The sequence below is a fragment of the Trachypithecus francoisi genome, unplaced genomic scaffold, assembly GCF_009764315.1.
Source record: "Trachypithecus francoisi isolate TF-2019V2 unplaced genomic scaffold, Tfra_2.0 Lachesis_group6, whole genome shotgun sequence".
Lineage (NCBI taxonomy): Eukaryota > Metazoa > Chordata > Mammalia > Primates > Cercopithecidae > Trachypithecus > Trachypithecus francoisi.
This window is the reverse complement of record NW_022681471.1, coordinates 84,507,853-84,522,066: the sequence shown is the minus strand read 5'-3', so window position 1 is coordinate 84,522,066 and position 14,214 is coordinate 84,507,853. Positions and strand designations below refer to the sequence as shown.

The window sequence follows — 14,214 nt, the reverse complement described above, 5'->3', positions numbered from 1 at the left end:
AGTATGTTCATCATACCATTGATACTTTCTCTCATTTTCTTTTTTTTTTTTTTTTTTTTTTTTTTTGAGGCGGAGTCTCGCTCTGTCGCCCGGACTGGAGTGCAGTGGCCAGATCTCAGCTCACTGCAAGCTCCGCCTCCTGGGTTTCCGCCATTCTCCTGCCTCAGCCTCCCAAGTAGCTGGGACTACAGGCGCCCGCCACCTCGCCCGGCTAGTTTTTGTATTTTTAGTAGAGACGGGGTTTCACCGTATTAGCCAGGATGGTCTCGATCTCCTGACCTCGTGATCCGCCCGTCTCGGCCTCCCAAAGTGCTGGGATTACAGGCTTGAGCCACCGCGCCCGGCCCTTTCTCTCATTTTCAATGGGCAACTCCTTTGCCATCTGAAAAAGCTGATTCTGTTATTACTCATCTCTTAGCTTGTTTCGCCATCATGGGCATTCCTCTAATACTTAAAACTGATAATGCCCCTGCCTATGTTTCTCGTAAGTTACAAGTTTTCTTACAGCAATACAATATTCAACATCTCACCGGTATCCGGGCAACAGTCAAGGTCAAGCCATCATTGAGCGCACAAATTTAACCTTAAAAACTCAACTGCTAAAACAAAAAGGGGGAAATGAGTCCCCCAGAAATCAGATTTTAAAGGTTTTGTTTACCTTAAATTTTTTGAATCAATGGAGACAATTGCAGGACTCTGCTGCCGTAACTCATCTTTCCTCACCTCCCTCGGTGATAGTCCCCGCCGACAATTTAAAGGTTTGGTATCCTAATGAAGAAGGTAAGTATGCTCAGGGGCAAGTTCTTTTTTTTTTTTTTTTTTTTTTTTTTTTTTTTTGAGGCGGAGTCACGCTCTGTCGCCCAGGCTGGAGTGCAGTGGCGCAATCTCGGCTCACTGCAAGCTCCGCCTCCCGGGTTCACGCCATTCTCCTGCCTCAGCCTCCCAAGTAGCTGGGACTACAGGCGCCCGCCACCTCGCCCGGCTAGTTTTTTGTATTTTTAGTAGAGACGGGGTTTCACCATGTTAGCCAGGATGGTCTCGATCTCCTGACCTCGTGATCCGCCCGTCTCGGCCTCCCAAAGTGCTGGGATTACAGGCTTGAGCCACCGCGCCCGGCCCGCTCAGGGGCAAGTTCTAAAACAGGGACAGGGCTATGCTCTTGTCCTTACAGGGAGCGGACCTGAGTGGTTTCCTACAAGGCGATTGAAACCCTGTTGAAAAGAAAACTGGACTCAGCATGCATCTCTTCCTTTGTTGGATGTGCCTTATTTCCCTTAGTGAGGCTTTGTATGAATATTGGACTTATATTCCCTTTCCACCCTTGTATCAGGGAGTCACCTGGGGGGAGGCGGAAATTAAGGTTTTCACCAATGACACTACTTGGATGCCGTCCCCCTATATGGACAAGGACAACATAGAACGGGAAACGGGAATAATAAACAGCACATACCAATTTGGAGTGTAAGGACTTCCGATTTGCATGGGAAATAGTCCTCATTGTCTCCGGAAATCGCATGAAGCTTGGGCTGTTCGCTATAATCATAGCCATGTGGCTGCCAATACTGTTTTATTGTAACTAGAAGTTTTCATTATAATCATACTGTATATATTAATGAGACTATTCCTAGTTCCTTACCTTTTTGTCCTATTCCAGAGGTTTCCCCTAATATTGAGGTATTGGAGTGGCAACATTGTCGGGGAACTAAGCCCCGGATTTTATTAGAATATAATGGGCTGCAAGTAATTGATTGAGTGTGCACGGTGATTTTTCAAACAAAATTTAGTCACATACCTTGAAATGGCACCGGGTAAATAAAAGTATTGCTGCTGACGGTAATGAAACTTTGGTATGGCGTGAAGGAGGCTTGTCGCCACCTATGCCTCATCTTAGATACTCTTTACAAGTACAAAGTCATCTTTGGAAGTTATTAGCTGCAGGTGATGCCATTAGTACTTTTGTGGGGAATATGTCCCTTAATCTTTCTAACCCGAATAACCCCTTTCATATTCAATTACATTGGAATATCTCCCGATATATTATTGCTTGTGTCCGAAAGCCTTACCTATTGTTAGCGGGGAATTTAACATGGGATAATGATACGGGAATTGTTAATTGTACAGATATGTGTACATTTTTGTCTTGCCTCAATCATTCCTGGTGGCACAACTTTACTGGGGATATTTATATCCTCAGGGCTCGTAAGGAAATTTGGCTACCTGTCAACCTTATGCGACCGTGGGGGGCATCACCTCTTGAAACTTATATTTGGACTTCCCTCCAGCGGACCCGTCATGCCCTTGGACTTATAGTCGCCTCGGTAATGGGCCTTGTTGCCATCGCCTCCACTGCAGCCGTGGCAGGACTTGCTCTACATCAAAGCATACAAAATGCTGAATTTGTGCAGCAATGGCATGAGCAATCTCATCGGTTGTGGCTTCAACAACGGAACATTGACTCTCAACTCGCTGAAAGATTGGACAACGTGGAGCAAGACTTAACGTGGCTTGGAGATCAGCTCACTGTCCTCAATACTCGAATAACATTGCAATGTGATTGGAACTCCACTCAATTTTGCGTAACACCTGTGCCTTTTAATGTTTCTCAGAATTGGACTGAAATCCGAAGATTATTAATAGGCCATAAAAATATTAGTTTGGACATCCAAGAACTCACTCAAAACATTTCTGAAGCATTTCGACAACAATTCCATGTATGTCTGGGGCCGCTACCTTGCAGGAGCTGGGTCAAAGTTTTGCTGCCCTTAACCCATGGACCCAGATGAAAACATGGATTTCTACAGTCTCTGGAAGTATATTGCTTTGGGCGCTTGGATTGAGTCTACTTCTGGTAATCCGATGCTACCTCCGTCGCATCCAAAAACAAAGGAAAAAACAGGAACAAGTATGGGCTACTTTTCTAGGATTGAGGCAAAACAAAAAGGGGGAAATGCAGGGGCCATTGAAAATAATATGCTAAGAATAGATAAGGCTCAAGGACAGTATCTCTAGCTAGTTGCACTTTTAATGAACTCCAGTAGTCAAGGACAGTATCTCTAGTTGAACTTTTAATGAACTCTAGTAGGCGCCAAGAAGGCAGACAAATAAGAAAGAGCTTAGAGACAAGGAACTAAGCAGAAGGTTATATCAGGGTGCAGAAAGTTTGTTTTGCATTGTGTTTTTGCTGACGTGGGATTTATGGAGTATACATAAAGTGAGGCGGAGGCTCTAGGCGCGGCCGCCATGTTCTCTGTTTGTCTTTGTCTCTTGTGTCTGTTCATTCTCCACCACCCCCGGCACGGTCCCCAATAAAGTTCTTGCTCTGTCACCCAGGCTGGAATGCAGTGGTGGAATCTGCTCACTGCAGCCTTGACCTCCTGGGCTCAAGCAATTCTTTCTCCCACCTCAACCTTCTGAGTAGCTGGGACCACAGGCATGAGCCATGACTAATTTTTTTTTTTTTTTTTGAGATGTAGTCTTGCTGTGTCACCCAGGCTGGAGTGCAGTGGCACAATCTCGGCTCACTGCAATCTCCGCCTCCTAGGTTCAAGCCATTCTCCTGCCCTCCTGCCTCAGCCTCCCCAGTAGCTGGGATTACAGGCACGTACCACCATGCCCAGCTAATTTTTGTGTTTTTAGTAGAGACGGGGTTTCACCATATTGGCCAGGCTGGTCTCGAACTCCTGACCTCGTGATCCACCTGCCTCAGCCTCCCAAAGTTCTGGGATTACAGGCGTGAGCCACTGTGCCTGGCCGCCATGACTAATTTTTAATAATCTTTGTAGAGATGGGGGTCTCTACAAGAAGACTAGCCCAGGCTAGTCTTAGTGCTTTTATGTGCTTTTTCTCCTTTACTTATTACAACCTTTTGAGATGTAGGTGGTGCCATCCTCATTCTAAAGATTAGCAAACTAATTCCCCTAGAGGTCCAGGGGATTTAGTTGCCCAGAGTCACATAGAAAAGGAGTAGCGGAGGCCAGGTGCAGTGGCTTATGCCTGTAATCCCAGCACTTTGGGAGGCCGAGGCAGGCAGATCACGAGGTCGGGAGATCGAGACCATCCTGGCTAACACAGTGAAACCCCATCTCTACTAAAAATACAAAAAATTAGCCAGGCATGGTGTCAGGCACCTGTAGTCCCAGCTACTCGGGAGGCTGAGGCAGGAGAATGGCGTGAACCCAAGAGGCAGAGCTTGCAATTAGCGGAGATCCTGCCACTGCACTCCAGCCTGGGCGACAGAGCTAGACTCCATCTAAAAAAAAAAAAAAAAAAGGAAAAAAGAAAAGGAGTAGTGGAACCTAGATTAGAACCAAGGATGTCAGTCTCCAAGTTTGCATTCTTTGCCACGACATAGTTTGTAGCTAAAGTTCTTTTTTTTTTTTTTTTTTTTGAGACGGAGTCTCGCTCTGTCACCCAGGCTGGAGTGCAGTGGCCGGATCTCAGCTCACTGCAAGCTCCGCCTCCCGGTTTACGCCATTCTCCTGCCTCAGCCTCCGGAGTAGCTGGGACTACAGGCGCCCGCCACCTCGCCCGGCTAGTTTTTTGTATTTTTTTTTTTTTAGTAGAGACGGGGTTTCACCGTGTTAGCCAGGATGGTCTCGATCTCCTGACCTCGTGATCCGCCCGTCTCGGCCTCCCAAAGTGCTGGGATTACAGGCTTGAGCCACCGCGCCCGGCCGTAGCTAAAGTTCTTAGCAAGATATCTAGAATATCAGAGGCATTTAGTAAATGTTATTCTTATGTATAACTTATAGTTTGCTGCATATATTAAAGCTTGTATGTAATATTTGTAGTAATGTAACACTAATAGCAATAATAAAGCTGTCATCATTAAAATTGAGGAAATTCCCTGGGACTAAGTAATGCTGTTATTTTCCAGGGAAAATTCCCAGTGGAATCATATAATTCCAAAAATCGCACATGATGAAACATCAATAAATATTGGTTGATTTCATAATTATTTCCTGCTGCCCCATTTCTGAGCCTCTCACTCCTCTGACTCATTAGACCCTACATTCTGTCTCATAATTCATTCAAGAGTAGTTGAATAGTAGGGCGGGCCCAAAGATGGAGCTAGCATTTCCTTATAAATATCCTGACATTGACTTTGTTCAGCAAACATGTATTAAGCATCCACTCTGGCATGTAGTCTATTAAGGTTAGAGAGACATTTAAAATTGCAAATTAACATTAAACCACAAACCAAACAAAAAGCTCCAATCCCTAGGAAATTAAATGTTCCCTCCTCTGTGGAGCCTTATCTAGATTCTCTGAGGTAAATTTAGTCACTGACTCAGAGCACCCAGAACAATCTGTTCAACTTCTAAAATCACACCCTTGCATTGTGTTAGTCTTTCTGTGAGTTCGCTGTTCTCCCACACTTGACTCCTTTAGGAGCTCCTTTAGGTCAATTTTTCTTGCACAGTGGTTCAGGATACGACTGGTAAAATTCTGCTTTGAAGGATTTTTGTTGAGTTTTGTCTTGTTTTGTTTTTGGCTTGGCATGACCTGATTAATGCATCAGTTGCTCTTCCAATAAATATTTATTAATGCCTATTCTATGCCATGTACTTGGCTAGATAGTTCATAATAAATAAAGGATAATAAACACAAACAAAGGCAAACAGGCAAGATCCTAGACCTCATGGGAACTCATATGGGCACTTAAAAAGAATGTGTTTTCTTTGTATTAAGTCAGTCAAGTATTTAAACCTTATTTATTATACTACTCATATCTTCTGCGAATTTAAATGTATTTTAGGTATGTTTTACATATTATAGCTTAATAGTGATATATTAAAGTTTCCCACTAATTGCATTTGCGTTCATTTTCTTCTATTTTTGCTTTACATTTTGCCAATGAAATAAGATGGAAAGGTTAAAAATGAAAGAATGGGCAAAGGTAAATCAAGGAACTATAAATCCAAAAAAAGAAACAATATTAATAACCAGAGCCAGTCATTATCAAACCAGTCCTTCTGACAATCCTACAGTGTCTTCCTACAATTTCGGGATGAAGATCCAAATTCCTTAATCCTGTTTTTGAGTCTCTGTTCTCTGGTCTACTTTCTTTTTTATTTCCCCCCCACACACAATTTCTTCTTTGTCGTCATCTTCTTCATCGTGGTCATTTCCTCCTCCTTCTCCTCCTCTCTCCCCTTTCCCCCCTCCCCCCCATTCTGTCTCCCATGCTAGAGTACAATGGCATAATCTCGGCTCATTATAACCCCCACCTCCCAGGTTCAAGCGATTGTCCTGCCTCAGCCTCCTGAGTAGCTGGTATTACAGGCGCCTGCCACCACACTCGGCTAATTTTTGTAATTTTAGTAGAGACTGGGTTTCACCACATTGGCAAGGCTGGTCTCAAACTCCTGGCCTCAAGTGATCTGCCCGCCTCAGCCTCCCAAAGTGCTACGATTACAGGCATGAGCCACCGCACCTAACCTTTTTTTTTTCGTTTTTTCTTTAGCAACTCTATTTAATTCTCACAACCACCCTGTAAAAAGAGCAGGGCAAATTTTATTATCCCCATTTGGTAGATGAAGAAACCAAGGCTCAGAAAGATTAAATAATTTGTCCATAGCTATCAACTAGTAGGTGGAGGAACCAACACTCAAATTCAGATATTCTCTCTTCAAAATGCATGCTCTTTCCGTTAAAACATTCTGGGCTTTTACGTGAACTTCACTTATCCTGGGCCATGTCTTGAGTACCATGATAATGGCATGACCGCACTTTCCACCACCTGAAGCCCTCAGTGTTCCTCAGGCTGCCGCCAATCTGGCCTACTTGCTAATCTTGCCTCCTGTCACTCCAAACATGCTTAGCTTCAGCAATATGGAAGCTGGTGCATTTTGCTGAACCACACCTTCAGGCCTTCACACATACTCTTCACTCAACCTGGAACATCCTTTCCCCACCTTTTGTCTCACTAAATTCTACAGGCCCTTTGAAACTGAACTCTTGCTGACTTTTCTCAGGATGCCATCTCTCACCTTTACAGTCATGGCCCTCTTCTATGCTCTCATAGCAAGCACTCTGTGCATTCTTCCATCTTGGTACTTAACACACTGTCCTGTCATTATCGATGTACATGACTCTTTCCTCTACCACCCAGACTGGAAGCAACGAAAGCAGAGATTCTTTTTCCTTCATTCGGTTAGTATTGCCAAAATCTAGCCAAGTACTGGCTCATGATAGGTTCTTCATAAGTTTTTGTGACATGAATAAGTGAGCTTTTGTGGCCTAATAGCAGTGCTTTTATTTTCTAGGTACATGGTTCAGTGGCCTGGTGGCCGAATCCTGCATCGCCATGAGCTAGACACCTTCCTTGCACAGGCAGTGTCTACCCAGCTTTATGAACCAGATCGACTCCAAGAACTCAAGGTGATTTCATATACCCTCATTTAAGTTTTCTTTTATGAGCTTATAGCACTACTTGAGGTCTTTATTTTTTTTTTTTTTTTGCCTGAAGCTGAGAAAAATAGTAAGTTCTGCAGGTAACTGATTTACTTTAGCCAAATATTTATGTCTATGAATAAAGCCAAGATGTGCCTGCTACACTACTCTCATAGTGATAAATGAGAATGGACAGAAAAGATGGATATTATGCAAGGAAAATAAATCTTGGCCCATAGACCATGGCAAGGGTTCTGACTCTTACAAGATACACTATAAGGGACATATTCTAGTGTCCCCTGCTTGTGTCTATTTACTCAGACACATCTCCTTTTAGTGATAGGTACTGAGTATTAAGTAGAAGTATAGGAAAGCATAAGAAGAAAATAAACCCAGAAAATAGACCTTGGGCAGGTTACTTAACCTCTCTAGCTTCAGTTTCCTTACTTGTACAATTGTATATTAGTTCATTTTCTGTTGCTATAAAAGAATACCTGAGACTAGGTAATTTATAAAGAAAAGAGGTTTATTGAGTCCATTGTTCTGAAGACTAGACAAAAAACATGGTGCCAGCATCTACTCAGTTTCTGGTCAGGGTCTCAGGAAGCTTCTACTCATGATAGAAGGTGAGGGGAATAAGACAAGAGGAGCCAGCGTGTCACATGGTGAGAGAGGGCACGTAAGAGAGAAGGGCAGCAGTGCTGTAATCCCAGCACTTTGGGAGGCTGAGATGGGCAGATCATGAGGTCAGGAGTTCGAGACCACCCTGGCCAACATGGTGGAACCCTGTCTCTACTAAAAATACAAAAATTAGCCGGGCGTGATGACAGGGCACCTGTAATCCCAGCTACTCGGGAGGCTGAGGCAGTAGAATCATTCGAACCTGGGAGGTGGAGATTGCAGTGAGCCGAGATCACGCCACTGCACTCCAGCCTGGGCAACAAGAGCGAAACTCTGTCTCCAAAAAAAAAAAAAAAAATGAAGGGCAAGGTGCTGGGCTCTTTCTAACAATCAGTTCTTGCATAACTAATAAGAGTGAAAACTCGCTCATTACCACAGGGAGGGTAACAAGCATTCATGAGGGATCTGCCCCCATGACCCAGACACCTCCCACTAGGTTCCATCTACAACATTGGGGATCACATTTAACATGCAATTTGGAGGGGTCACATATCCAACTATGTCAGTTTGTGAGGATACTATGTAAAATAATCCATGTAAAACCCCTAGAACAGTGTCTCACTTTTTTTTTTTTTTTTTTTTTTTGAGATGGAGTTTCGCTCTTGTTGCCTAAGCTGGAGTGTAGTGGCGCAAATCTCAGCTCACCACAACCTCCGCCTCCCAGGTTCAAGCAGTTCTCCTGTCTCAGCCTCCCAAGTAGCTGGGATTACAGGCATGCGCCACCACGCCTGGTTAATTTTGTATTTTTAGTAGTGATGGGGTTTCTCTGTTGGTCGAGCTAGTCTCGAATTCCTGACCTCAGGTGATCCGCCCACCTTGGCCTCCCAAAGTGCTGGGATTACAGGCGTGAGCCACCACGCCCGGCCAGTGTCTCACATATTTTATATATACAGTACTCAATAAATGTAGCCATTAATGCATTAATCCCTCCCTTGGCTTTAGTAACCTTGTTCCTTTGAGCACCCAAGGTAAACTAGAAGATCAAGTTCAGTAAGACTTGCAAAATCTTAAGTGAGGTCAACTAAGGAAAGATGAGACAGACTCAAGACAACCAGTGAATGCTTGCTTTTTGCAGTAAATGTAGTATTGCTTGTCCTAGAATAACTGCTCGTGCTAAACCACACCTAGGAGGGGACCTGCAAACACTTTCCTGTTAAAGCTGTCCTCTATTACAGTGGCTTGAGATAGCCACTGTGGGAATTTTGAGGTTTTTTTCCAGTCTTCTGTCATACATTTTTTACGTAGTTGAGGTAGTATTTATGTAATTATATATTGTGGCTTTTTTCCATTTCACATAGCACATATTTTCTGTGTCTTAAAAATTTTAATAAATAGGCCGGGCACGGTGGCTCAAGCCTGTAATCCCAGCACTTTGGGAGGCCGAGACGGGCGGATCACGAGGTCAGGAGATCGAGACCATCCTGGCTAACACGGTGAAACCCCGTCTCTACTAAAAAATACAAAAAAACTAGCCGGGCGAGGTGGCGGACGCCTGTAGTCCCAGCTACTCAGGAGGTTGAGGCCGGAGAATGGCGTAAACCCGGGAGGCGGAGCTTGCAGTGAGCTGAGATCCGGCCACTGCACTCCAGCCTGGGCGACAGAGCGAGACTCCGTCTCAAAAAAAAAAAAAAAAAATTTAATAAATAATATTTTATCATATGGATGTATCATTTAATTGTTATAATATTGGCGACTTCGGTTGTTTTCAGTTTTGCTCTGTTATGTGATGTCTTACTCCATTTAGAGTTGCTGTAACGGAATACCTGAAGCGGGGTAATCAGTAAAGAGGTTTTTTTTGAGACAGAGTCTCACTCTGTCACTCAGGCTGGAATGCAGTGGCATAATCTCAGCTCACTGCAACCTCCACCTCCTGGGTTTAAGCGATTGTCCTGCCTCAGCCTCTTGAGTAGCTGGGATTACAGGCAAATGCCACTATGCCCAGCTAACTTATTTTAGTAGAGACAGGGTTTTGCCATGTTGGCCAGGCTGGTCTCAAACTCCTGGCCTCAAGCAATCTACCCACCTCAGCCTCCCAAAATACTGGGATTACAGGAATGAGCCACTATACCCGGTCAAGAAAAGAATTTTCTTTGGTTCACAGTTTTTCAGGCTGTACAAGAAACATGGTGTTGGTATCTGCAAGTTTAATTTCTAACTCAACAAATGTGAACATTTTCAGGGTTCTTCATACATATTGCTTAATTGTAATATACATTTTTTTTTTTTCCTTTTTTTTTTGAGATGGAGTCTTGCTCTATTGCCCAGGCTGGAGTGCAGTGGTGCAATCTCAGCTCACTGCAACCTTCACCTCCCAGGTTCAAGTGATGCTCTCACCTCCGCCTCCCGAGTAACTGGAACTACAGACGCCCACCACCACGCCTGGCTAATTTTTGTATTTTTAGTAGAGATGGGGTTTCACCATGTTGGCGAGGCTGGTCTTGAACTCCTGACCTCAGGTGATCCGCCTGCCTTGGCCTCCCGAAGTGCCGGGATTACAGGCGTGAGCCACTGCACCTGGTCATGTAATATACATTTTTTACCAGCTTTATATGATTGCCCATTTATTTCACTGCATCAGCAGCAGCAGCATTGAGTGTTCTTTCAGCCTTTACTTTCTAAATTTTTTTCTAATTTGACAGGTGAAAATAAAAATGTCTCAGGTTGGTGTCTTTAATGTTGTAATGAGTACCTTTCAAATCATCTTAGGGGAAAGACATGGATAGAAGCTGCACTGAGATGAGACATGGATAGAAGCTGCACTGAGATGTCTACATTGAATGACAGCATGTTCAAATTTAACTGGAAGAAGCAGCATGACAGGAATAAGAGTAAATGTTACCAAGAATAGTAGTTTCTTAATAGTAATATTTCATCTGTGGTGGTTTCAGATTGAGAAACTGGATGCCCGAGGGATCCAGCTTGCTGCTCTCTTCATGAGTGGAGTCGACACAGCTCTGTTTGCTAATGATGCCTGTGGCCAGCCAGTCCCTTGGGAGCATTGCTGTCCATGGATTTACTTTGATGGCAAGCTGTTCCAGAGCAAGCTAATTAAAGCAGGCCGTGAGCGAGTATCTCTGGTTGAGCTCTGTGATGGCCAGGTACCAGCATGTCAGGCTGCTACGGACTAGCTCTGATCTCCTGTGGGAGTGAACGGGCAGGGAGGGGAAAGGAGCAGACATATTGGAGAGGGATGGGGTGGAAGCAGGAGACTGTCTCACTTTAACCTGACTTAAGTCAACAGTGGTCCCAAAGGCCCATAGTCTGATATGTACATGTTGTAAAATTTTACTTTGGAAAGTTTTTTTTAATGAGCTTAAAGTTTTCATATCCTTTTTCTTACTCTGCGTATTTCTTATCCATGGAATATTCAGATATACTATATACCTTCCCTCCAACTCAGGATTTCATTTATCTTATTTACAAAAACTGTCTCTTTTGCAAGCAATTTTTGTTTTTTGTAAAGGAGCTATGTTTGGAAACAGAAGAGGGTAGTAAAGTTGATGATAGAGTAGAAGCAGAGGATTTTTTTTTTTTTTGAGTCGGAGTCTCGCTCTGTCACCAGGCTGGAATGCAGTGGCGTGATCTCGGCTCACTGCAACTTCCGCCTCCCAGGTTCACGCGATTCTCCTGCCTCAGCCTCCCAAGTAGTTGGGACTACAGGCATGCACCACCAGGCCAAGCTAATTTTTGTATTTTGATTAGAAACAGGATTTCACCATGTTGGCCAGGATGGTCTCAATCTCTTGACCTTGTGATCCACCTGCCCCAGCCTCCCAAAGGGATTTTTTTAAATGAAACATTGGGAAGATGAGGGGAGGCAAGGGAAAGGAAACCTTACTTAACTCCTTTATCCATTTTGGTGGGGGAAAAGAGCTGAGGGACTAGAGCAGGGGTTGGCAGACTACCCAGCACACCTCCTGTTTTTTGTCACTATCCATAGTTTTTTGCGCTGTTCATAGTGCTACAAACCACCTGTTTTTGTAATACACACCACCCTCTGTTTTTGTAAATAAAATGTTATTGGAACACAGCCACATTCATTCATCTACATACCATCTATGACTTCTTTCTTTTCTTTTCTTTTTTTTTTTTTTTTTTTTTTTTGAGACAGATTCTCACTTTGTTGCCCAGGCTGGAGTGCAGTGGTGCAATGTTGGCTCACTGCAACCTCCGCTTCCAGGTTCAAGTGATTCTCCTATCTCACCCTCCCAGGTAGCTGGGACTACAGGTGCACGCCACCACGCTTGGCTAATTTTTTTGTATTTTTAGTAAAGATGGGGTTTCATCACATTGGTCAGGCTGGTCTCAAACTCCTGACCTCAGGTGATCCACCTGCCTTGGCCTCCCAAATTGCTGGGACTACAGGCGTGAGCCACCACGCCTGGCCTATGACTGCTTTCATGTTACAGTAGCCGAGTGGAATAATTGTGACAGACAATATAGCCTACAAAGCCTAAAATATTTACTATCTAACCCTTTTCAGAAGAAGTTTGCAGACCTCTGGACTAGAGGTATCAGGATCTCCAATCTTGGATATGGGGGAGAAGGTTAAAAGGCTTTTTATTTGTCAGATTTTTATTTTCTCTTTTATCTAATTCTGTTACATCTCCCTTAGAAAGTGACCCAGCCCAATGCCAGCCATGTAATAGACCATCAGTAATTCTTATTGTTAAATTTGTCTTCCTTGACCTAGTCAATGTACATCACAAGCCCTGAGTCAGAACTCATATGGTAGTATGGTGTCATGTAAAGAGTCAGGGCTTTGGTGCCAGACAGGCTTCCTGAGTGTGTAGCTTTGAGCCCTTTAACGACAGGCCTCAGTTCACTTAATGGGAATAGAATTGTGAGACTGTACCTAGAGTGCCCCATGCTGGGCCTAAAACATGGGACAAGTTCGAAAAATGGCAGCTGCTATTATTACTCTTCCTCATTTGAAGGCTGACCTGGCAACCAAAGTGGAAAAGATGAGACAGAGCATCCTTGAAGGAATCAACATGAATCATCCACCGCCTTCTGCTCTACTTCCGTCACCTACTTTTGTGCCTCCTATGGTGCCCTCTCTCTACCCTGTTTCACTTTATTCCCGAGCTATGGGCTCCATGCCACTTCCCCCTCAAGGGAGGAGCCGGGGATTTGCAGGTCAGTACCTAAGAATGAGGTATTTACCATCCTCAATTTGTGTCATAATAATCTATCCAGTCATTATTGTCAATAATAGGATCAACAGTTTCACATATATCTCATCTCATTGACTTTTTTTTTTTTTAAGATGGAGTTTCACTCTTGTCACCCAGGCTGGAGTGCAATGGTGTGATCTCGGCTCACTGTAATCTCCACCTCCTGGGTTCAAGCGATTCTCCTGCCTCAGTCTCCTGAGTAGCTGAGATTACAGGCATGCGCCACCACACCTGGCTAATTTTGTATTTTTAGTAGAGATGGAGTTTCACCATGTTGGTCAGGCTGGTCTCGAACTCCTGGACCTCAGGTGATCCACCCGCCTTGGCTTCCCAAAGTGCTGGGATTACAGGCGTGAGCCACAGCGCCCAGCCTCATCTCATTTATATTCTGTGCTATGTAGTTTGAAGAGCAGCTTATGTCCATTTTGACTTCTGAGACCACTCTTCATAGAGGTACTTGGTTCCCAGGGATTTGACTCTCACCAACCAAACTCATGAAGTGACTGATGTGGAAACCAGAACCTACTTTATTACTTTAGAGAACTATAAGTCATATGGACCAGCTCTTCATGGTTGCTGTCCGTTCATTCCTTCCCTATAGGCAATGCACACAGGAGCTTGCAGGAAGATCAGTGAGAGTAAACAGCCAGTGCTGGTAGACAACAGTAGCTTGATGTATCCATTTCCAATCTGGGAATATACTTGACACATTTCCCTTCCTTCAGCTCCAGAAGCATGGAGAGAATATGTCACCATCCATGCGACCAGAGGATTGCAGTTTAGTGAGGAAAACAAACATGCACACACACACACATATGTACACACCAACATATGTATAAATTACGGTGGCACCTGAACTACAGCTTAACGATGATACATAATCATGCCTAGGTTGCTCAGATACTGATCCTGATAATTCAGACAATCTGTCCTGTGGTGAAACACGATTTTTTTTTTTTTT

At 44.0% G+C, this 14,214-nt stretch overlaps 1 protein-coding gene across 1 annotated transcript in view; it reads left to right on the top strand.

Annotated features, from left to right (window-relative positions):
• FAM120C (family with sequence similarity 120C) overlaps positions 1-14,214 on the top strand; it is a 129,469-nt gene that overhangs the window by 99,144 nt on the left and 16,111 nt on the right. The window contains 3 exon segments of the mRNA XM_033201008.1: positions 7,269-7,383; positions 10,965-11,174; positions 13,014-13,215. Coding sequence (XP_033056899.1) covers positions 7,269-7,383; positions 10,965-11,174; positions 13,014-13,215 — 527 coding nt within the window.